The following is a 22,930-nucleotide window of genomic DNA, read 5'->3' as shown; positions in this document are numbered from 1 at the left end:
CATAGGTTTTCAAACCCTTGTTCACGTTCACCGCAAAGGGCGGAGCTGTTAGTCTCGGCCGCTAACGTGTTACCAAGAGGGGGAGGGGCCGAGGAAAGAGGTGTGCTGGCAAAGGCCGGTCCGGACACACAGGGGCCTCTGATTTCAAAGCAAGGTCGGAGATAATACGTACAACAAAGTGGAATTTTTGGATGAGTCGTTGCCGAGGCGTAAAAGTAATAAAGTAAGGTAGGGAAGTAGGTATCCATCTTCAAGTGGGGGATGAAGCCAACTCGGGCTAGACCACCAGCCGGGCGATCACAGCAGATCAGCCAATCCTCCTCATCCATCCACCGGCGTTGTCGATATCTACGGCGCCGTTGTACATAGCGTGCCGGGCAATGGCAATAGTGAAGTTAGGTCAGAATAAGACATACTTAAGTTTTTCATGTCCGTCGCGTTCGTCAACTCGTTAACTCGTGAATACGCTCACTCGTCAACCCGGTTACCGATGAAACATACATATCCAATCACACTTGAATCTATAAATTTTTCGCCCCATGATCACCGCCTGAAGTTCAATCCGGTCCGCTCCAGACGTCGCTAAGATTGTCGGTGCATAACGAGCAGATTATTTGCAAATGAAAAGAGACAATGACTCATTGGCCGCCTCTAAGAATAGGAGCTTTTCCCCTGGTGAGCGAGATGCATTTGACCATCTCTCCTCGTAACCCCAGCGTGGTATGATGGGAGACTACGTAGGAAGCTGTGCCTCACGAATGCATCCCCCATGAAGAGCTGCAGCCTATGTCTGTCTTCCATGGCGAAAAGCTCGACATGGAGAACGTGTTTGGTCTTCTCATTCTGTGGCTAGACCGGTTTGGTACAGTCATTGAGGCTACCATGCATACTAACCTGGGATAATATTCCTTCGCTTGCAAGGAAATGCCAGTCATACCGATGCATCGATAAGCAACTATTAAGTCCGAGGCTGCTGATCGCTTTCAGTCAAACGAAGAGTTGCTGCCAGGCAACGACTGTGACTCATGAAGCAGACCAATAGGGGCATATACCGCCGAACACCTGCTCTATTGCTCTCGCGTGATCCTACAGATCCGGATAGGCACCTGGTCGCTGTAGAAAGGACCAGTCTGTGCGACTCTGGGTGCGATGTCGAAATCCACCTCCTGAATATCGAGGCCTCTTTTCTGGCAGACGCCGATGAAAGCGTCAAAGGTACGGCGGTTTCTTTCAGTGGCAGATATGATCACGAGGACGCGCGGGAACATGTCGAACAAGTCGTCGATGGTACCGACAAGAGACGGGATGACACTCTCGTCGTACGTGACGTCGGCGCCAAGAACGAGATCGATAGGCTGCCCACCGTTCCATTCGGCCTCTTCGGTGCCCACAAGAGCTTGTCCCCATTTCAGGTCCATGGCGGAGATGGCCCGGGATTCTTGCAGCCCGTTCACGTAGAAGTTCTCGGGCAGGTTAGCCACGACATCGTCGGACCCGTCCGAGGCAATGACCTGAGAAGGAGCCAGGTGCTTGGCACACAAGATGGAGACGTAGCCTGTCCCGGCGCCCAGCTCGAGCACTCGCTTGTTTTGTACCAAGGACGGGTTTGCGCAAAGGTACTGGCCCAGATGGAGAGCAGCTTCCCAGGTCCGAAGCCCGGTGGTTCCGCCGGCCGAGATGAGCTGGCGCGACTCGAGGAGGGTAACATGAGGGTAGGGGCTTGGGCCTGCCGCAGGCGTAGAGTCACCACTAAGCAACGATTGCGAATATGTGACATATGTCTTCTGCTGAACAGCTATGAGTTCCGCGGGTAAAGGCGACGCAAGAAGCTCAGAGAGATGGGTCATCAGATCGTCGGACACTCCCTAGAAAATGGAGTCAGGCTGGGGTATTCTGATGACGTTGGGGAACGGTGCAAGATGGAATGCAGATGGATGACATGGTGGGTAAGGATGATGACAAAAACAACTTGTTTCATTGCCATCCTTTGTGTCTGGTAGGTTTGTAGATATGCACCTTACATGTTCTTCCCAGTCATCAATGCTTGCTTCAATCCTCGAGACCAACTCTTTCAGGACTCGAATCTGATATCTAGCCGGGGGTGGATGCGCAAGCGCGTCATCTGCAAAGAGCCGACGATGCAAAACATCTTGGACATGAGCCTCCCTCAAGAGCTGGCCGCCGGGAAAATCGAGGTCCCTCTCCAGCTGCAGATATTGACTGCAGAAGCGATCGACGCTAGCTTCATCCATTGGACAAATTGGACAACGACGACGGGATGAAATGGGAATTGGGAATCTTCATTGCGGCTCTGTCGACTTCGGCTGGGTTGACGGCGGGCGACAAGGAACCGTACTGCGGGAAAGTGGAGATCCTCAATGGTGATTGAATGGAGAGGCTGCAGCTGTGGCTGAGGTTATGGCTGAGAGCTCAAGGGCAAAACTAGGAAAAGGCACAAGCCACACTTTTTCAATTGATTAGGGTAGGGCTCTGAAATTGGCAAAAAAAAAAGGACACCAATCCACCAAAGAGAAAGAAAGCACGGGCCATCTCCACACCCTGGGCTAGCCCAAGCCGAGCGAGCGACGCACACCCAGTGAAGAGCGGATACTGAATCACTACGGTCAGAAAGAAAATTAAGGCGAAAGTCGACATTTCCTTCCACCCCTCTCCCCAATCGCCATTTCTCTCATCCATCCACGACAACTTCGATCAGCAGAACATTCGCGCCCGATCGTCAAAATGGCTGACTCCGAGACCCCCGTCACCCTGCGAACTCGCAAGTTCATCCGCAACCCTCTTCTGGGTCGCAAGCAGATGGTCGTGTGAGTACCAATTCCGCCGGAACCACCTCGAGCGATGTCCGTTGCGACAGAGCCATCCAATCCATCATCTTCCGAGTCCCGACGCGACCGGCAATGCTCGTTGGCAAAAGAACAAAAAGAGGGAAACAAGAAAATGATTGATTTCGAAGAGGTCTCTCTTTCTTCGTCTTCTTCTGGCTGGCATTTGCGACCACGAAGATGATGGAGGGCAGTTCTGTCTGGCACAAGTCTTGAGCTGCACTTCGAGTGCAGGCTGCTTCCGGGAAACCGAGCATGATTTGAACGATAGAAACTGACCTTCGCTTTTCCCTTCTCCAGTGACATCCTGCACCCCGGCCGCCCCAACATCTCCAAGGAGCAGCTCCGCGAGAAGATCTCCGGCATGTACAAGGCCCAGAAGGACCAGGTCTCCGTCTTCGGCCTGCGCACCCAGTTCGGTGGTGGCAAGACCACAGGCTTCGCCCTTGTCTACGACTCCCCGAGGCCATGAAGAAGTTCGAGCCTCAGTACAGACTGGTCCGCGTCGGCCTGGCCACCAAGCCCGAGCGCGCATCCCGACAGCAGCGTACGTTTCCTACGGCGAATCTTCCCCCTCCTCCCCCTACAGCCATACTGACTTCTCTCGTGAACAGGCAAGCAACGCAAGAACCGTCAAAAGACTCTGCGCGGCACTGCCAAGGTCAAGGGTGCCAAGGCCAAGAAGGAGAAATAGACGATCTGATTCAGGCGTTCTTGTCTTTGGCGGAATGGGTTTGGCTCTCGACATCGGCTGGCTTTCGGGTGCATCTATTGTGTGCATTATACAGATCAACGGTATCCAGATGTAAAACGCATCTGGGCCGTACGTATACTGGTCTCGGTCTCGCATCGGCCTATTGATATTCGGCTGGTGGACATGGTTTCGAGGCAACGGCTGGACATGAATGAGACGAATTTCTTCCCCATTCACGGTAGCATACAATAAAAGGGTTTTCCGGTTCTGAAAACATGTTTTAAGCACCAAGCAAGCTCTTTGATCGAAATACGCTGCCGCTACACGTCCGTGGATCGGACAGATCGCGGCAGCAAGAGTCCCCACAAAGGAAGACGCAATGAACATTTTGATATCATCTCATCCGTGTTTTTGCCGTACAGCTTCGTCGGCGTATTGTCACCATGGCAGTCAACTTTTTAGTTCCATGAACACTGCCATTCCGTCCAAATTAGCTACCAACCGTGAAGCCATTGGAATCCAGTCAATCCTCCATTTGAAATGTACTTCAATTTCTCAAATGACTACCTTTACACGCGAGATTCCTTGACATAATACTTGTACACTTTCTCGTTGGTCTCGGTGCGTTCGAAGCTCAAGATCCTTGCAGTTTCTCTCGCCTACGTGGGTTGGAGCGCAGCAGCATATGGGATCAACCCCTCTCAGTCCCGAGATAGCATTACATCTTTCAGAAGCAATTGACACCTAGTTCATCTGAGATATGACATCTTGGGCTGTTGAGTACTCGATTCTATCTGAACCTTCTTTTTTTCCTTTTTTTTTTTTTTTTTTTCTTTTTGCGGGATTGGACTTCTCACCCCATGAATGAAACAAATGATGGTTGGCGCTTGGGGTTATCGTTCTCTGCGCTTGCTGGAAGCTGAGAACTTGTCAACATGCATACTTATGTACCTACATTGAGATCTCGAAGGTGCTCCCAGAAGCGCGCAGGTTGGGGTTGACTAATATACGGACCACCTTCGTCTCGTTACCTCGCGGGTGACACTGTAGCTCCGTGATGCAAGAGATGCGTCCTGTCGCTGGCCCAAGGTACGCATGCTCAGGGGCATATTGTATCGCCTTTTACTTGAGTGTCTAACTGGCCTGCTTATTAGAGTAAGCAGGTTACGGGAGTGTCCTGGGAGTTGTGTATTTCTTATGCGTCGTTTGAGTAAGTCGAAAGTCAACGTCTTCGATGTGCCTGCTGTTATCCCCCCCTGGAAGTCGGTCGCTCGAATCGGGGTAGCACTTCTTGCATTCACTATCAGCGCGTGCCATTGGGATCTCGGTGTTTCTGATGATGCCCTCTCGACAAAGTGAGATAGGATGATACCAAAACAGATGTATATACATGTAAACATGATCAGTTTTCCCTCGCATAAAAGGGGCTACAAGTATACATAATATAGCTATTGCAACGATCATTCCAGCTACTGTGTTTTTTACCTTTAAAGCCTTGGGGTTGAGCCAATGGGTTTCGAACCAAGAGAAGCCACGCTGTCGTCGTGTTTCATTTTTGCCTCCTATCCCGTGCTTGTTCCCATGCCCGCTTAGCTGCTGGGCCCCGAATCCAGCATAATCACGCTTGCGTCGCTTGTATCATTGCCATCCCCATTCCCGTCGTTCATCTCAACATCGCTCTCCTTCGCGTCCGCGTTCTCATCGCCGTTTCCGTTCCCGCTGCCGCCCTCTTTGCTGTTATTCCCTTCCTTCTCCGGCTGCTTTCCCTTGTCTTTCTTAATTACCATACCGTATTTCTCCCAGTCAATCTCTTCCACATCCACTATACCATCGTTCATCCGCTTCCGCTGGTCCTCCCCCAGATGATTTCTATAGTACATTTCCACGATCTGAGGCTTGCACCTCTGACCCCGTCGGTTGACCCTGTTGCAAGCCTGCGTTCTCTCTTCCGCGTTTGCCGGGACATCAAGCAACACCGCCATGGACGCTCTCTGCAGGTTCCACCCCACGGCGCCGAGTTCGTAGGTGATGACCGTGACCTTGTTCTTGGAGTCTCGGGTGCAGGGTTCGTTGAATATCTCTTCGAGCCGACTTCTAGAGTGCCAAGGGGTTTTCTTGGTTTTACTATAGGGTGGGAGATTCGAGTGGACCAGGAACACGTCGACGTGGTCCCCGAGCCACTTGAACAGGATCAGGGCCGTCAGGTAGGCCGTTATGGGCATCCGCGCGAAGACGAGCATGTGTCGCACGTAGCTGCCGTCTTCCGGTCCCTCGTCTTTTTGTTCGGGGATGGGACGCTGATTAAGTCTAGAACCGACGAGCTCCTTGTTTATCAAATCGATAAGACGGAGCATTTTTGGCGAACTATCCCGTAGCTGTACGGTATTACTCCAAAATGGAGATTTTTTCAACTCTTCCTGGATAGCCTCACGCGTCCTGTTGGCCAGCGTCGGGTCTAGCACGGCTGTTGAAAACGCTGTCGCGAGGCCTTGTAGTCCCGTCTTAGTTCGCAAGTAGGGCTTACGATCAGGGTTTGTCCAATACACAGCTACTCGTGGAAATGTCGACGTCCACAAGAGCAGGTTGATGGCTGGGATTACGCTCGGGGTGTTGCTTTTAAGATGCTTGTTCAAAAACGCTCGTTGCGATTGAGCCCGCGTCTCTTCGTCTTCATCATTCTCCATGAGGCCCCGGATCTCTCTGAAAACGTCGACTAGGCTGCTTCCCTCACGGGTGTCTGGACCGGGTACATCGAGGGCCTGCGTCTCGTATCTTGGCTGTGGGATACTCACCATTGCCGTGCCCTCCTTCCCAAATGATTCCCTCTGACCACGGCGAAGTAGCATCTTTTTCATGGCTGTCTCCCAGTCGTCTCTCAACCTGAGGAGACGCTCCTTGAAGGGATTCTGCTCCTCCGCGTTGTTGTCAGCGATGTGGCGTTGTAGGTATTCCCAGTCGTCTTGCACGTTTTTGTAGCCATCCGTAAATCGACCTAGCTCGTTCTTGCGGCCGTGGGAGAGTGTATACTGGAGTAAATACTTCCAAGCGCTCGGGCCGAGCGGCCCAAGACTCCCAGAAACCCCTACGGCCAGCGTAGGCCTAAGCCGAGGCTTGCCCAGAATATCTAACAGAGTGAAAGGATAGGTCTTGTTTTCGCTCCCTTTATACTTGTGCATTTCATCGAAAGCCAAGATAGCACAACCAGTAACCGGCACGAGGTATGTTTCCCCGTCAGATTTCTGAAGGCTCTGGACGAAACCTGATTTATCGCTCGGGTCTGTCAACTTTTTGACGTGGGAGTTTGCCGTGAGTAGGACATGGGCGCTACCGAACTCAAAGCCTGCCGTAGACCTGGCGAAAGGAAGGTCCTTTTTAAGGAGTCCTGCGGCCGCTTCGGGCATCGGGAGTCCCTCTATATGTTCAATAAAGTGCTCTAGGAGTGAACCGCCTGGGTGCTTGTCGATGTTCACATACAACCGGAGTCCAGAATCCTCCTCATTGACGGTCTTGTCCCACTCGGACGTCCAGCTTGCGATCCCCTGCTGCGGCAGGCAGATGATGATGCTCGGCCAGTTCTCCATGCAGTCCACGATTCTGTGCGCCCATGAGCCCGGCACACATGGGCACTGGACGCCGTAATTCGCCGTGATAATCTTCTGCGAGGGCACCCCGTTTGTTTGTTGGCGCCTTTGCTGTTGTGCTTGTATTCCGACTCGGCTTTCTTCTGGAATTTCTTGACGTCCTCGAAGAGTTCTTGAAGGTATTTGTGAACCACGATCGCCACAATCGTAGTGGTGCTTTTGCCCATCCCTGGGTCGTCCGCAAGCATGGGCCCGGCTATTCTATCCTCCGCGTATCTAGTCAGCAGCCAGACGGCGGCGGCTGCCTGGTAGGCGTCGATCGGGCGTCTGATCCCGGGGATGTTGAAAGGGCGGTACGACAGTGCGGACTTCCGTTGGAAAAGGTCGCAGACCCTGCGCCAGTAATCCAGCGTGTTAAGCTTACGGTTCTTATCCTGGTCCGAAACCAGTTGGAGCACTCGGGTCCTCTTGTCGGCATCTTCGGTTGATATGGGTGTTTCGCGTAGAGCTGGGTCTTCCTCTGGGTGTACACTTACATCAGGCTCCCGGCGATCTCTCGGGTTGGGACCTTCGTCGGGGGTTTGATTGTTCGCCAGGGCCTGGAACCTCGTCCGCCACCGGAACGAAACCCTCCTCTCTCGTCCTCTTCCCCGACGGCGGAGCCGACAGCGACCTCGACGCCGTCCTCTTCGCCGGCCTTCTTGGTGGCGTGTCGACCTCTATGGATTCAATGACCAGCAAACCTTCTCTCCGGAGGAGCTTCGTGCTCTCGAACTCGATGTGCGGCATCTCATAGTGATCGACCAACAACTCCTCGCCCTGTTTCCATTTAACCAGGAGTGCAATGAGGCTCCATTGGTCGATTGCTATTCTTGGAATTTTTTCTGTCGGGTCCAGTGCGTAAATGACGGTATTTTCTATTTCGCCCAGCCGAACCCGCTGGCCCACGGCTGCGTTGATCGACGTCACCACCCACGATTTGAGAGCGGGCCAGTTCACATTCCCACCCGGCAGCTCACCCTCGTTGTTGCCCATGAACTGGCTCAGCCAGGCTTCGAAGTATTGGTTGAGGTCTTGGTTGCGCCCCCTAATCCGGAGGTACACATGGTTGTATTCTCTGGAGGACGCTCCGGCACTCTTCTCAAGCGCTTTGGCACTCTTCTGAAGCGCTTCGGCACTGATCTTGAGCGCTTCTGTACTGGCCACGAGCCTCTCCAACCCAGGCACCGGCGTTCCGGCATCATCGGCGCCTCCGTTGCCAGCCATTATATTTTCTCAAGACCAGCTGGATAAAGGGAGATGCATGATGATTAAATGTCAATTTACGTGAAAGTACTGCAGGCCAATCTTGCAAATGAATCTGCTGCTTCTGGTGCTTCTATGTCGAGGACTGTTAGTCGAAGATTATAGCACCGAGGCGTCCTTTATAGTACGATTCTAGTGCATAAAGAACCTGGGTACTCATTGAAACAGCTTCTTTCTCTCCCTTTAGCAACAAAACCCGTACGTTGTGGCAACAACATAATCGCAGCCACCCTGGCGATGCTCCTGCTAGCATATAAAGGTAAAACGGGTTTCTTTGTCTGTTTATAGCCATATATAGGATATTGCCGACAAAGCTCCCTGCGCTTTATGGCATACTTTCATTCGCCCTTTTGGCACTTAGATTGCCGTCCGAAGGTACTTGTCGGGGATAATGAGCATACGGATATTTGTATGTAGTGCCACTCAATGCAGTTCATATGCGTATCACTCGTGGGCGTGTATGCTATACTGCGATATCCCCCAACCAGCAGGGTGAAAATTAGTTAGCTGGCGTAGCATAGGAAGCACCGTTGCTTCTCATGAATCTAGTAGAGATAAAGACGTCCCTCTGAGTGTTCAGGTCGCCTTAGCCATTATATGTTGCAGATTCGTCTTACGAAACTGCTTTAATGACCATTTCCCCCAAATATGGCACACTTAGCTTTATATTGTAAGGAAGCCGACGTCAAGTTGGCTGGTAATTGTATAAAAAGGCTCCTATCATGACATGAGCACGCGGTCCATGTCGCTCGACGTGCGATCCAAGGCCACTCGCTCCAAAACCCCTCCCAATGTTGCCTCCTCCCTACGCTAGGATGCTCATAGGGCGAATTGGCCTGCGAAAGGGCGCCCCAGATGTATCTTGCACTTCTGCACATGCTCTTTTCATATACTGTCGCTTGGTATCAAGAGCCCAATTTGACCTTGCGGCTCACAGTGCAAAGTTTGGGGCGGGCTCCCCTGGCATGTCTTGTCTTGTTCAGTCCCAAGACTACGGGGTTTGGTCTGCAGTCATCGCCAATGGCTCTCCCAGTTCAAATTGCTGCCAAGCATGGGATTTTCGGCAGGCAGCAGCCTGTCCGTCGTAACTTTTCTCTAGAAAGGAAGGTCATGTTTGGTGTAGTTGCTAATTTATTACTTGGAGCTATGTGCTACTATGGCCTGGCTATGTTGCACGGCCTGCTTTACATTTCTCACTGCAGGTTGAGCTCGGTAAGGTATCCAGCTACGAGTGAATTCTAGCAGTACGTGTAATCTACCGTGACCAACTTTGGAAAGTAAGAGTGAGCCACAATCTCATCATCCCCGGTGGCGAGCCATCCAGGACTTCAGCAATCCACAAGCCATCTAGTGCGTCGCCACTCCGTCAGGACAACGAAGGCCTAGTTGGAAACGCCGTATATATCCTCTTCTTCCTCTGCATCCCTCTGCAACGCGGGTTCAGCCGCTGGCGCGGGCCCTTGCGGTTCGAACTCCTGCCAGTTGATATCCCCCCATTTTCTCAGTGCCAATGTTCCTCTCCCGGCGGTGGTGCTCGTAGACGTGGTTCTCGTACCACATCTCGGTGATCTGGGCCGCGCAGGGCTGGCCCCGTCGGTAGATGCGGTCGCGCGCCTGATCCCTTTGGGTCGACGTGGGTATGTCCAGCAACACCGCGCTCGAGGCGCGCTGGAAATTCCGCATGGTTGCGATGAGCTGATATGTTCCCACGAGGATCTTGTTCTTGGACTCTGGAGCGCAGTCTTGGCCGAACTTCGTAAAGGCATCGTGCCTAGAGTTCCAAGGCGTGTGTGCCGAATAGGCTCTGTCGAAAAGAGTTCTGTGAATCAGGGTTACTTCGACCTCCTTCCGAAACTCGACCTGGAGGAATAGCGCTGTCAAATAGGCCGTTAGCGGATTGTCCGCAAAGACGACCATGTGTCGAACGAAGCTCCCGTCAGTGGGTCCGTTGTCCGGCTGGTCGCCCTTTTCTAGCTTATCCAGCCTCGTGTCGAGGAGTTGCTCCTTTACTAGTTCGAGCAGGCGTGCAAATTTCGGCGAGCCATTCTTCCCCATCGCTGTGCGATATGCGAAGAACAGGGACTCTTTCATCATGCTCAGAACAGACCTTTCTGTTTTGCTCGGTTTGAGAGTCACGTCCGTAAACCTTTTCGCGAGACCTTCTAGTGCTCCGGCGCCCTTGCCGGTGGTCAAGTACTGCCTCAGGTGTTCAACGCCTGGCACACGGGGATACGGGCTACCTCCGGGAACGTCATCGCCAGTATGGCGTGGCGAAAGGCAGCATGGTGGGCCGCGTTGCTTTTGTTCTGGGGTCCTCCCCTTAGGACTCCTTGCTGCGCCTTGGCTAGGACTGGCTTCGGCCCCTCCTGACCAGAGTTCCTCCACTTCCGCATCTCCTCCTCATGCAGATGGTTCATCCACTGCTGGACATGCTTGAAACAGTCGCTCAGCGCATTCCACGCAGGGCCGTTTGGTATCCGACATTTTTCCCACGTGGTGATTGGAGCTGCAATGTCGAGCACCTTTACATCTCGAAACGTGTCCTTCTTCTGGCGACGGATTATCATCTTGACGATCCCTTGCTGGAAATCCGTTCGGATCCTGGCTTTGCGTTGGTCAACCTCTTCCTGGACGGCCTTCAGTTCGTCTGGAAGCTGCGCGAGCCAGGAAGTGTCGATATTTCTCTGTACGTAGTTCCAGTCGTCCGTTAAGCGCTCGTACCCCCTACCGGTCTGGAGCCTACCTAGCTTGGCCTCCAGATGGTGCCTCTTAATGGAATTCTGGGTATGTGTGACCAGGCGTTTCCATCCGTCCGGCCCGGACGAGAAAGCGTTCCCAGAAAGCCCTACAGCCAGTGTGGGCTTCTCTTGGTGCCTGAACTTGTAGAGCAGATGGAAGGGCTGGGTAACGGTGGTGCTGCCCTTGTATTCGTGGATTTCGTCCATGACCAAGACTCCGCAACCGGCTACTGGCACTACAGTCGACACCTGCCACCCCTCGACCTTCGCAGCCTCGGCGGGGTCTAGGTCACTAGCCTGTGAGAAGAAGGCATTGTTTGTGCCAGGTTTCCTTTCGGTCTGTAAGCCTGGGAGGCTCTCGGTTGTCGTCACCAAAACGTTGCCGCTGCCCCCATCGAAGTCGTAGCGAGGCCGGTACAAAACACCCTCTTCAACCTGGTATGTGCTTTGCACATCGTCCTGTTGAGCAGCTTCCATGTCTTTACAGAAATCTGCCAGCTTCGGTTGTGGTCCACTCCATCTGTTGACGTGGACGTAGAATCGCATCTTGGATGCGGGCATCGCCGGGTCCGTGTTCACAAACTTTTCCCATTCGTCGATCCATATGCTAACTCCCTTCGAGGGGCAAAGAATGAGGCTGGGCAAGTTAGACATGTGCTGTGCAATGCCTCTCGCCGTTGAACCGACTACACATGGGCACTGGAGACCATATTTCTTCGTTATAGCGGCCTCGGCTGGGCAGGCCTGCCACAAGGGCGCATCTACCGCATTATGGTTAAGCCCGGCTGCTGGACGTTTACCCGGGAACTTGGCTCGCGTGCTCCATGATTTCTTTACTTCTTCATAGAGAGTCTGGAGATAGTAGTGCACCACTATCGTCGCGATCATGGTGAACGTTTTGCCTAATCCCATATCGTCGGAGAGCATCGGCCCGGCCACGCTGTCCTCGGAGAGTCTGGTCAGCAGCCATACGACGGCCGATGCCTGGTAACCCTCCATCGGATAATGGAGCCCTGGGAGACTGAACTGGTTATTCTTGTCGTCGAAATTTTTCAAGAGAGCACGGATTTTTCTCCAGTGCGTGTCACTTTCCCCTCTTCATGTCGATGTCCGCCCCTCCCATCTGGTCAAACACCTGATTGTTGATGTTGACTACCTGGGCCTCTTCGTCGGGCGATGGGGACTTCTCCGGCCGTCTGCCTCTGTCTCTAGCTGCGCCGCCGGCCGCGTCTTCGTCTTCCTCCTCGCCCTCTTCTCGCGCCGGGCCCTCGTCTTGCCCGAGCTCGAGCGGTTCGTCGGGGCCCGGCCCGAAGTTTTCTATGTCGCTCGACGACTCCGTGGAGGCCCGGTCGCCCCGCCTGCGGAAGCCATTTCCGCTCGATACCTCGCTGGGCGAGCGCGACGCCGGCCCGCCTCCGGCGACGTCGAGCATCTCTTCGACGACCTCCTGCTCCGAGGGTGACCGGTTCGCCCGGACAAGCTTCGTACTCTCGAACTCGATGCAAGGCAGACCAGTAGGTGTCAGGCGCAACGGAAGCCGGCCCTGCTCCCACTGGAACAGGAGGGTGATGAAGTTGAGCTTATCGACCTCTTGTCTTGCGATGCCTCCCACGTTCAGAACAAACACTTTGTCGTTCTCGTCTCCTCTCAGAAACTCTTCGTCCACCGCATGGTTGATCTTCGTTACCACCCACCGCTTAAGCGCGTCCCATTTCAAGCTCCCGGGCGTGGTGAAGGGATCTGTGATTTGGCCGATGGTGTCCATATACACTTTCCCATCCGGCCCCGCGACTTGGATCAGTATGTTTGAGGCACTGTGGCCTAGCCGCTCGACTCTCCCTTCGATTCGATGAAGAGCCTGATGCAACTCGGCTCCGTTGATCCCATTACCCCCGTTATTCGCCATGGTGTATACCTTCGGCCAAGGCCAGCGTAACGTGGAGGTGCGTGAGAGAGGCTCGATTCGGACAGAAGTATACCGCGAGTTGTGACTCTGAAGGACGTGGTGTGTTTCGTCGATAAAACAATTGCTATTTCTGCTTCTTTTGTCGCGCGTACTACGAAGTGGCGGCGGGCATCGACGCCCCTTTTATACAACACATTCCTCCTAAGATGACCTTTGCTACGAAGTAAACCATGTTCTTTCTTCCGACGAGGAAAGGAACTCGTACACAACAACTAAAGCCATGACCGTAAGTAGACTAACTGCAATAGGGTCAAGAATCGAAGATAGACGTCGTGTTTCGTTGTTGCCATGTAGCCGCACCCCCGTCAACAAAGCGCCCCCTTTCTTTGGCTGGAGCACCTCGTCAAAGCCCACCACGAAGGAATCCCAGCCGGTGATGCCACAAAATAAGCGAAAAAGAAAGCACGGCTTCGGTTTACGACCCTGATATTGGCAACATGCCTTCGAGTTGACTACGTACTCGGCTGGTTGGACCCCTGCGCGCCTCGACGAGCCCTGCAATCTTGTTCTTGGCTGCGTAGGGAAACAAAGAAGACAGGAGAAAATTATTACAAGACGAATGATTACTCCTGGTCTCTTTATCTTCTTTTTCTTTGGCTTCCAGATCCGGTGTTGTTCAAGGAGAATGTTCAGCAGCCACGCATATGTGGCTTGTGGACCTGTATAGGGCCCATGAGCTACCAGGACGGCTCCATCTAATTCTCATACACATTGAAGTGTATTTTGCTCTTGGTACTGCTCCCACACTACGTACCGCGGAGGAAAGAAAGGGCAAGGAGAATATCATAATATGATGGAGCTACGCAGGTTATTATCCCTCCTTATCGGCCCCAAAACCTTCAGTGATGCGGAACTCCTGATATCTTGCAGAATAAAGGTAGATTCCAATATTCTTCGGCGGCTGGGCTCTTACGCAACGGTGAAGGGCAAAGAGGCACATATGGTGCAGATTCGGTGTCCATTACTTGCCAATCACATTCTTGCACTTGGTCATTTCGGAGAGAAAAGAAGAAACAGTAGATGCAAAGTCGCTGCCAAACACGAGTGTATAGTGAACATTATAAAGACACCTCTTCCTTTCTTCTACTCAGCCGTAACGCTCGCAGGCTGGCTCCCCTTCGAGACCTCGGCGCGCTTGTCCTGGTCCTCCTCCTCCTCGTCGGCGCCGAACTTGGTGACGCTGAAGTCGGGCAGGAACCGCGTTTTGCGCCAGAGCGAGGGCCCGTTCCGCAGGTCGCGCCGCCGCTTGCGCTCGAGCTCCTCGAGCACCTGCTTCTGCTCCTCCTCGGCGTCCAGCATGGTGCCCTCGATGCTCAGGTACCCGTACTCGCCGCTTTGGCCGACCTCGAAGCTCTTGATGCGGAACTGCACCGTGCCCTCGACCTTCTGGCCGTCCTCGTCCGCCCAGTAGCCCGTGCTGTATAGTTGTGTGACGTCGCCCTCCTTCTCTGTTGTCGCGGCCGCCTCACCACCCTCACCCTCGGCGGCGGCTTCGCCCTCGCCCTCGCCCTCCTCGTCTTGGCCCTCCTCGGTCGGTTCCGGGGTGGGAAGCTCAAACTCCTTGTATCGGTTCTTGCTCAGCGTGCTGACCCATTTCCAGCCCTTGGGCAGGCGCGCTGCCTCGATGGCTGCGTTGAACATGCCCCAGCAGACCACACCCATGTGGCCCTCGGTGGCCATGTTGAGGACGCCCTCGAGAGGAGCGCCCCGCGACGGTCTGAACAGGTCGACCTCGGCCGTCAGCCAGCCGAAGCCGCAAGCGTACTCGTCAATGGTTTCGAGCAGAGCCTCGTCGGCCATTTCGCTCTCTTCGGTGAGAGAGCCCCGGTTGGGGGCCTCTCCGAGGCGGACGTTTCGGTAGGCCAGCAGAACACCTTTGAATTCGCGCACGTAGCGGTTGAGCAGGGGCTTCAGGTGCTGCTCCGCGTAGCCGTCGATCGGCTCGACCATGCCGGCGGGGAAGAGTGGTAGGTAGCGTGACACTGTCTGTCTGAAGAAAGGGAAGGGCTTCTTCGGTAATGTTTTCAGGGTGCCGGTTGCCGAGGGGCGGCGGGCTGCTCGTCGATATCCATTTCATCTTGTGGTTGTTCCGAGGGGCGGCCTCATCTGGGGTATCTTGGTTGTGCTTGTCCTTCTTTTTCTTCTTCTTCTTGTCCTTTTCCTCCTTGCTTCGCTTCTTCTTCGGCACCTCGACCTCGTCGGCCTCGACCTGTTCGCTCTGCTGGTCCTCGGCTACGTCTTCGGGCATTTCGCTCTTGGAGCGCTTGTGCCGGCGTTGTACTTCTGCGCCTTCGACATCCTCCTGGCCTTCTCGTATCCGCTTTTTGGACTTGTGCTCGCGCTTCGTCTTGGTTTTGGTTTCGGTAGCCATTGTGAAGGAGGCAGCACCCGTCCGGTGCTCTCGAACCGTACCACTTGAAAGAACAAAAGCAGTTGAAGGTTTGGCGTTTTTTGGTTGCCGCGTTTTGACTCTCAACTTTCGAGAAATTCTTCAAGTTCGGCTAGTGGGGAATCGTCAGACTGCGATTTGAGACTCGACCGCGACGACCAGCCAGAAAAAATTGGAGGATAAGAGTTGCCGATAAGATAAGGCCGTTCAAACGGCTGGAGCTAGAGGGGTACGTACCGAAAGCTTAAATAGCGCTTGACCAATCGATAAGATCAATTGAGTACCACTTTACTCGTATCGATAAGACATGACTTCTCCCCCTGAACTGCGAATGGATTGTCTTCTTCGCTTGCAGTCCTAGACGCCATCGCATGCATGGGCTCTCATGCGAATTGCCAAAAACAGGGCGGGGTTAGTTCGCATGGGTATCCGTAGTCCATGGCCGCCAGATGGGTTCATATTCGACAAGCGAGCCTTGTTTCCGTGCTTGTTTCCAGGCCGTTCAAGTTGACCCGACTAGTGTTGGAACTTGGGGACAGGAGAAGCCTGTTTAGTACTGCTCGTTTACTGCGACTCTAGTAATGTGGGATCATATCATGACAAGTGATGATTTGTATGAGGCCATCGGACCATGGCGAGTTGTGCAACGGCGTCATAGTCACATGCAGCTGGAAATATCTCAACGCCGCGACGCTGTTTCAACGGTTCAAAGTCAGTGAAGAAACAGGTACTCGGCTCGACCCGCAGCGGCATTTCCCGCCCGGACACCACGGGTATGTTCATGTCGCTTACACGCCATTCGCCTTGCATGAGAGGTACGCTGATGACTACCTAAGGTCCATGTATATCAGAAGTGCCTTGCCAGCTTTTGTCAAGAGCACCCTTCTGGAATTGGAGATCCAAATGATGTGCAATGGAGGGAGTCTCATTCCGTTGACTGGAAGAGGGTGGCTATCGCATCCGATGTTCGGCGCATAAATGTCGTCGTCCATCGGCTCGCTGTCTCAGCCATAATCGGCCTGGGCAAATAGCTCGCGAGCTATTTCGGGCTGAATCAAGCTCCCTTCACTTGTGGGGATGTTCGGACCGCATCAAAGAAGAGGGTGCGGTGTGACGGGTACTGCAACGTTTCTGATCGCTAGAGCCGTCTCGGAAATGCGAGACGGGCAGTAGGACATTATGCCTATGAGTTATATTGGCCGTTGGACGGATTTTGAGGGCCCAAGCAATCGCGTATCTGGGATGGAGGAAATGCCGTAAGTACATGGGAAAGTAAGTAGGCATGGTTGTTTTCTACGCAGCGGATACTTACCGAGGGGCCCGACCAGGCCCCTCGGTGAGGTGTTCGCGGAGATGATGGCCCGTCGGCCACAAATGAGCGACAGCGATTCCCCATGTCGCTGACATAAGAAACTGGAATTGCCAATATCGACTCAGCCTCGACGAGGGGCGGTGACGAAATCAAATCAGCAATACACGGCGATGCCACGTGCGGCAGTTACGTGCATGGCCTTGTCTGTCAGCACTCAACTTGGAGGATGTAATTAGTGTTACATGCTGCAGGAGGGGTCTCATTTCTGCTGCAATGATTCGGATCGGGTCAGGTCAGGTGCAGCCGTATCGTTGCATTCATGCCAGGGGCAACTGGGCAGGTGGGAGTGAAACAAGAAACACAATTGATGCTAGCATTGAAGGATGGAACACAACGGTCTCCACGCTCATCAACGGCAGTATCGATAAAATACAATTGATGTATGCAGATGCCTAAAATCTACGACGGGTAGGTAAAGTATCAAGTGAGACACAGCAAGCAATCAGTCAGTGTCAGTAGGAGAGAGTGTGAGCCTACGTATGCCATTCGGGATATTGTGGAGGAAGGGCCCTGAGCGTCCAATGTTGGCATCCATCGAACCCCCCCGGAGCGAATCCAATTCATTCGAGTCAATTGGAGCCCTCTGGCAAGTAGGGGCCTCTGCTAGATCCGATCTCCGACCTGGTAAATTCTGCTTTGGGAATTAGGACGAACTGACGAGGACGAACTCCATGTCCCCCAGTCTAGTCTAGCCAGTCCAACCCCTAACCGCAAGCAGGCGTGGTGAGGAGAGAGTTCGTGAGAGGGCGCGCAGACCCAGGGACCATGTACTAGGTTGTAGGTACAGGAGGGGGACCAGAGGCAGACTACCTACAGCAGGGGACCACTAACGCCAGAACCTACCTACTTAGTAAACATCCCTAAACACCCCTACTCGCTAGCCAGGCCAGGGCCGCCAGGTACCAGCGGCGGCGGTGCCACCCTCGCAGCCCGTGCCAGGCCCAAAAACCCCATCCGGCCATTGATTGATTGCATGTTCATTTCGATCAGTCAATTAGCCCAGTCCCGACCTAACCTGAACCTGTCAACGAAAACAACCTGCTCTCGACAATTCTCCGCAGATACCAATTTTCTGGCTCGTGTTCGATTTTCCCTCCTTTTCTTCGCCGTTGCAACAAGCCAGACAGACGCTCTCTCCGTGTTGTCTGCCTGTCCGCCCGCCCGTCCGCCTCTCCGCCTGTCTATTGAATCCCATCCTTCGTCGGGCCTCGAGCTGTCCCTTTTTGGCAACCCTTCGCATCTTGCAACTCACTTCCCTCCTTCTCCCCTGAACCTCGCTCGACCCTCAACGTTCGACCCGACCTGACCACCGGTGCTTCTCTACCAACCCGCGACGGCAACCGCTCGCAATACCGGGAAAAGAGAAGAAATATCAATAAGAGCAAAGCAGTCAAGGGAAGAATACACAGCGCTCGCCAAAATGGGTGGCCAACTGAGTAAAATGATGGGCAAGATCTTCGGATCCAAGGAGATGCGCCTGCTGATGCTGGGTCTCGACGCCGCCGGAAAGACCACCATCCTCTACAAGCTCAAGCTCGGCCAGGACGTCACCACCATCCCCACCGTCGGCTTCAACGTCGAGACCGTCACATACAAGAACGTCAAGTTCAACGTATGGGATGTCGGTGGCCAGGACAAGATTCGACCTCTGTGGAGGCATTACTTCAGCGGTAAGTTCGGTGCCTGATTCCTCCCCGGATGGCAAGACGGGAGAGCCCGAGTTGTGCGCGCGCGTACCAACACGTGCGCTCGCCGACGACGAGGGAAGACTTCTTCAACCGAGATTACGACGATGGTTACAAACTTCACCCGCAAATGAGTACCCGCTGACCATGACCTCTTTTACACATTATAGGCACGCAAGGTCTTATCTTCGTTATCGACTCGGCGGATCGCGCGCGAATCGACGAGGCCAAGCAAGAGTTACATCGCATCATTAACGACCGTGAAATGAAGGACAGTCTGCTGTTGGTCTTCGCCAACAAGCAGGATGTCAAGGAAGGTAGGTCGCCCTCGCTGCCCCCTTTCCCTTATTTGATCCAATCCCAAGGAACCACCCACCCAACATGCTGCCTGAAGTATATCTATAAACACACGGAACGATGCTGACAACGATCCTACAACAGCCATGAAGCCCCAAGAAGTTACCGAGGCGCTGCAATTGAACAAGCTTAAGGACAAGGTTTGGTATGTGGTGCCGTCGTGCGCGACCACAGGAGAAGGCCTGCTCGAGGGCCTGGCCTGGCTATCCAACAACGTCAAGGCCCCTCCTGCGCCTGCAAAGAAGTAAGGGATTCCCAACCGACACCAATCCGCCTGTTTAACTCCCGGATATCGCTATCATCAGCGGGAAGACATTCCCAAACCGCCTTTCCCCGACTACTGTCTTCCACCACTCTTCACTTTCGCCCCAAGGACTTGTGGCCTCGCCCAACGGACAGACAGCTCACCACTTGAACTAGCCCGGAACCGGAATCTTGAACGCGCGCGTACACACTTTACTAAGACTCGATATTCGGCATCTCCTGTCTGTCATCTCTCCTCCCCCTTTCAGTCACATTTCCCGCCATGCGTCGATGCGGAGCGAAGCCGAGACCGAAGCCACCCACGACCGGTATCAGGATATAGATGGGGCCGAAGGAACCGGGCCTCCGTTCCTTTTTTCGAGGTGCCACATCCCCACTACTTTGTTTATATACAGCCCGCGCGAGGCAATCGGGTGCCTATTTCTCTCTCATTGTTTTTCTAGTTTAGTATTCCCCCGAGCCGCGAGTTGCTGTTTTTGTTGTCTTTTTGTTTTGATTTATTGCAGTATCGATGTTGGAGAGGAGAGAAGAGAAGAGGTGGGCACACGAGGCGACGTGTCTGCCAACCTGCCAACCTGCCTTTATGCGCGAGAGAAGACGAAGAAGCGCGTGTAACAAAGAAGCCAGTGGAAGAGAAGAGAAGAGAGCGATAAAAAGAGAAAACAGCGCTTTGGGGGGACAGAAGGGGGAGGCGCATAAGTAAAGGGAGGTGGACCATCAAGAGTTGCTTCGGTTGCGCGTCTGCTTTTCACAGGTCCGGCTTGAAAGGTGCCCCTGAGATATTACCGCTACTTGACCGAGCCGACTGGTCAAAAGTGGTTAGCTCGATGGCGAAACGGAACGAAAAGCAAATTAGGGGGCACCCTGTGTGTGTGTATGTGTGACTGGGAAAGGGTAGAGGCGGCGTATCGTGGCGTGGGTGGCACTTTACTGAAGCAGCAGCAGAAAGTAGACCAAGTACTTACTTAATAATGGAGTTCGTGTATGTGATGATTGCGTATGGACTCAAACGAATCGATTGCTCTCTATCTTGACTTGAATCTTTTCTCCTGGGCGGCTGGCGAGGGTTCAGGCATGGTGAAGGGAGGAGAGGGTATGGGGGCGTTTACAAAGCGGGAAGTATATTGAGGGGCATTGATATCTGGCAATCTGATGAACTTTTACAAGAAGTGATGTTGCTGGCCAAGGACAAAACTAAAGTGATCTCAAAATGTTGGAAACTCCTTCGATAATACGCGGCTGAGAAGTCAAAGTCTAATTGTACATTAAATCTGTAATATATATACGTCTTTACATAGATGTAGTGTATCTATGTTTGAAGCATCTTCGTAACCGGTTCGATCCGTCTGTATCAAATGCTTGCTTCAACATCAGGCCCTCTTGGCCTCTTCGTAGCCAGCCAGCCGCTGGAACCATCATCAACCATGAACTGATCATGACTAGGTGCGCTAGCCATGTTTTCGACGCGATGATTGTGTCGTTTGAATCCAAACCCCAGGCAATAATCGGGCTGTCCACTGGCCACCTGCCTTTTCTTCCTTGATGCAAATTCACCGCTCTATACTTCATCTCTCTCTCTCTCTCTCTCTCTCTCTCTCTCGGTATTCCGTAGCATCGATGGAGAGATAAAGCCCGCTTAGAAATAAACAACCGACCAACTAATTTTCTGCAGCTGGTGCTATTCGTCTTTTCCTTCCCCCGTAGAATATTGAGCAGGTCGTCACCCTCTGTAGGGTATCATCGCTGGTCGACTATTCGGTGTCTATAGTCCGGGAGGCGAGCCGACACAAACCCGGCCTCGTCTCTAATGACTGATCAGAGCATAAGCAATACACTATCATCACGCCTCCTTAACCCTCTTAGCCGGCCTCGCCAAACTATCGTCCGGCAACCCCGACCGCTTCGTCCCCGGCAGCGAGCTCGTCCGGATATCGTTGTCGTCCTGGCTGACGCGGCGCTGCGGGTACGTCGTCTTGAGCCCCTCGAAGCAGTTGTTGCTGACCTTGTCGCCGGTACTAAAAAACGGGTGCTGCAAGGCTTGCTGCGCCGTCAGCCGCTTCTCCGGGTCGTACTCGAGCAGGCCCGCGAGCAGCTTGTAGCCCTCGGCGCCCAGGGACGCGAGGTTGTTATTGTTGTTGTTGGGGTTGCCGTGGGCCGGGGAGGACGTGCTGGAGCCGGCGTGCGTGCCGATGGTACGGTAGTACCACTCCTCTAGATGGGAAGTGGAGGCGGACGATTTCGAGGAGCCGTGGTGGTGCTGGTGGGAGTGGTGGTGCATCATGGGCGTCTGCAGCATGCCCAGCGACGAGTACTCGTGCATGCTCGTCAGATAGGGCCAGCGCTCCTTGGTCGGCATGCCCATGATGTCGACAATCTTCTGCATCTGGTTGCGCTGGAAGGGCACCGTCTTCTTCGAGTCCATCTTGGCCTCCTCTCCCTTGAAGATGGGCCGCAGCGACAGCAGCTCGGCGAAGATGCAGCCGACGGCCCACATGTCGATGGCGGGGTGTAGTGCCGGCTGCCCAGCAGCAGCTCGGGCGCGCGGTACCAGATGGTGACGACGACCTTATCGCCGCCGTAGAGCGAGTGGAGCGGCTTGTGGAAGAGCCGGGCCAGGCCCAGGTCGCCGATCTTGACCTGCCCGGCCGAGGTCACCATGATGTTAGCCGGCTTCAGGTCGCGGTGCAGGACCCAGTTGGCGTGCAGGTACTGGCAGCCGTTGAGGAGCTGGAACATGATGCTCTTGACCATGGTGGCGGGGATGGGGCAGCGGGGGTTCTGGGTGTGGTGGTGGATGATCTGTAACAAATCGTGCTCGGCGTAATCGAAGACCATGAAGATGCACTTGTCCTCGAGGATGATCTCCACCAGCCGGATCACGTTGAGGTTGGCCAGCTCGGAGCAGAGGGCCATCTCGCGCACGGCCGACTGGGAGATGCCCGTGTACTGGATCTGCTCGCCCTCCTTGTCGGGCTTGAACTTCTTGATAGCGAACTCGCCCGGCTGGCCCTGCCGGCCGACGGCCTTGTAGACGCGGCCATAGGTGCCGCTACTAATGAAGCCGATCACTTTGTACCGGTCCACGACGCGCACCTTGGATTGGTAGCCCGAGCCGAGGCCGCGGTCGCTGGGGTCTGTTCGTCTCATCAGCAAAGATCTGAGATGGTTACGAGATCATTATGAGTAGGAAGGAAGTCAAGTCAAGTTCCTCGAGTCTCGAATCTGACGATAGGAACGGAGTAGACGGAGCTAGTGAAGGGAAGTCGTCGTTGGATAACGCCCGGTTTCAGAAGTAAGCATGGGGTTCTTGGTGGGTCAAGGGTTGTTTGTCGGTGGGGAACAGATGCATGTGTCATCCATGGGGTGGAGTGGGCGACTGGCCGGATTCCATGTCCGATGCCTCCTTCGGTCTTGGTCCAGGCCAATCATCGGAAGGTGAGGCCAGGTCCTCCGAGAGGCACATATAACACCCGACAAGATACATGTATGCAGGTCCGTAGATCTTCCCCGACAACAGGAGAGAGGGGTTTTCATGAATGAACTCGAAACGCACGAAATAGACCTACCGTCGAACGCAGCCTGGACGCTCCTCTTCATGCCTTGGACCCGCGCCGAGGACGGTGCGCTGGAGCTGGAATGAGGGTTCGTGAGACTCATGAGGACAGGCCAGAGGGCAGAAGGAGAACCACTGAAATGGGACCGAGAGGTGTGCTCTATAAAGCCGGGAGGGCCGGGT

At 53.9% G+C, this 22,930-nt stretch overlaps 8 protein-coding genes across 8 annotated transcripts; 2 read left to right on the top strand and 6 right to left on the bottom strand.

Moving 5' to 3' along the window:
* Window positions 1-1,067: 1,067 nt before the first annotated feature.
* On the bottom strand, window positions 1,068-2,252 carry PG997_011632 (Protein-lysine N-methyltransferase; the record flags this gene model as incomplete). Its single annotated transcript, XM_066815947.1, has 2 exons — window positions 1,068-1,865; window positions 2,022-2,252. 2 exons carry the CDS (start codon window positions 2,250-2,252, stop codon window positions 1,068-1,070), a joined length of 1,029 nt encoding a protein of 342 aa, XP_066665237.1.
* Window positions 2,253-2,693: 441 nt separating this feature from the next.
* PG997_011631 (40S ribosomal protein eS24) lies at window positions 2,694-3,537 on the top strand (the record flags this gene model as incomplete). The annotated part of the gene is made up of 4 exons (XM_066815946.1): window positions 2,694-2,825; window positions 3,144-3,257; window positions 3,281-3,390; window positions 3,458-3,537. Exons 1-4 carry the CDS (start codon window positions 2,743-2,745, stop codon window positions 3,535-3,537), a joined length of 387 nt encoding a protein of 128 aa, XP_066665236.1. The 5' UTR covers window positions 2,694-2,742.
* Window positions 3,538-5,126: 1,589 nt separating this feature from the next.
* PG997_011630 (uncharacterized protein) lies at window positions 5,127-8,384 on the bottom strand (the record flags this gene model as incomplete). The annotated part of the gene is made up of 3 exons (XM_066815945.1): window positions 5,127-7,131; window positions 7,206-7,717; window positions 7,836-8,384. 3 exons carry the CDS (start codon window positions 8,382-8,384, stop codon window positions 5,127-5,129), a joined length of 3,066 nt encoding a protein of 1,021 aa, XP_066665235.1.
* Window positions 8,385-9,863: 1,479 nt separating this feature from the next.
* On the bottom strand, window positions 9,864-12,160 carry PG997_011629 (uncharacterized protein; the record flags this gene model as incomplete). The annotated part of the gene is made up of 2 exons (XM_066815944.1): window positions 9,864-10,601; window positions 10,664-12,160. The coding sequence occupies 2 exons, from the start codon at window positions 12,158-12,160 to the stop codon at window positions 9,864-9,866; spliced, it is 2,235 nt and encodes a 744-aa protein (XP_066665234.1).
* An 85-nt stretch (window positions 12,161-12,245) lies between these two features.
* Window positions 12,246-13,067, bottom strand: PG997_011628 (uncharacterized protein; the record flags this gene model as incomplete). The annotated part of the gene is made up of 1 exon (XM_066815943.1): window positions 12,246-13,067. The coding sequence occupies one exon, from the start codon at window positions 13,065-13,067 to the stop codon at window positions 12,246-12,248; it is 822 nt and encodes a 273-aa protein (XP_066665233.1).
* A 1,143-nt stretch (window positions 13,068-14,210) lies between these two features.
* PG997_011627 (uncharacterized protein) lies at window positions 14,211-15,498 on the bottom strand (the record flags this gene model as incomplete). Its single annotated transcript, XM_066815942.1, has 2 exons — window positions 14,211-15,068; window positions 15,109-15,498. The coding sequence occupies 2 exons, from the start codon at window positions 15,496-15,498 to the stop codon at window positions 14,211-14,213; spliced, it is 1,248 nt and encodes a 415-aa protein (XP_066665232.1).
* Window positions 15,499-18,308: 2,810 nt separating this feature from the next.
* Window positions 18,309-19,178, top strand: PG997_011626 (ADP-ribosylation factor 6; the record flags this gene model as incomplete). The annotated part of the gene is made up of 3 exons (XM_066815941.1): window positions 18,309-18,558; window positions 18,744-18,890; window positions 19,015-19,178. 3 exons carry the CDS (start codon window positions 18,309-18,311, stop codon window positions 19,176-19,178), a joined length of 561 nt encoding a protein of 186 aa, XP_066665231.1.
* Window positions 19,179-21,034: 1,856 nt separating this feature from the next.
* On the bottom strand, window positions 21,035-22,851 carry PG997_011625 (cyclin-dependent kinase 8/11; the record flags this gene model as incomplete). Its single annotated transcript, XM_066815940.1, has 3 exons — window positions 21,035-21,712; window positions 21,754-22,328; window positions 22,761-22,851. 3 exons carry the CDS (start codon window positions 22,849-22,851, stop codon window positions 21,035-21,037), a joined length of 1,344 nt encoding a protein of 447 aa, XP_066665230.1.
* Between the last annotated feature and the right edge of the window lie 79 nt (window positions 22,852-22,930).

Source organism: Apiospora hydei (genome assembly GCF_038363865.1).
Source record: "Apiospora hydei strain CBS 114990 chromosome Unknown utg000008l_segment0_segment0, whole genome shotgun sequence".
Classification (NCBI taxonomy): Eukaryota; Fungi; Ascomycota; class Sordariomycetes; order Amphisphaeriales; family Apiosporaceae; genus Apiospora; species Apiospora hydei.
The sequence above is the reverse complement of the archived record's forward strand: the minus strand, read 5'-3'. Positions and strand labels throughout refer to the sequence as shown.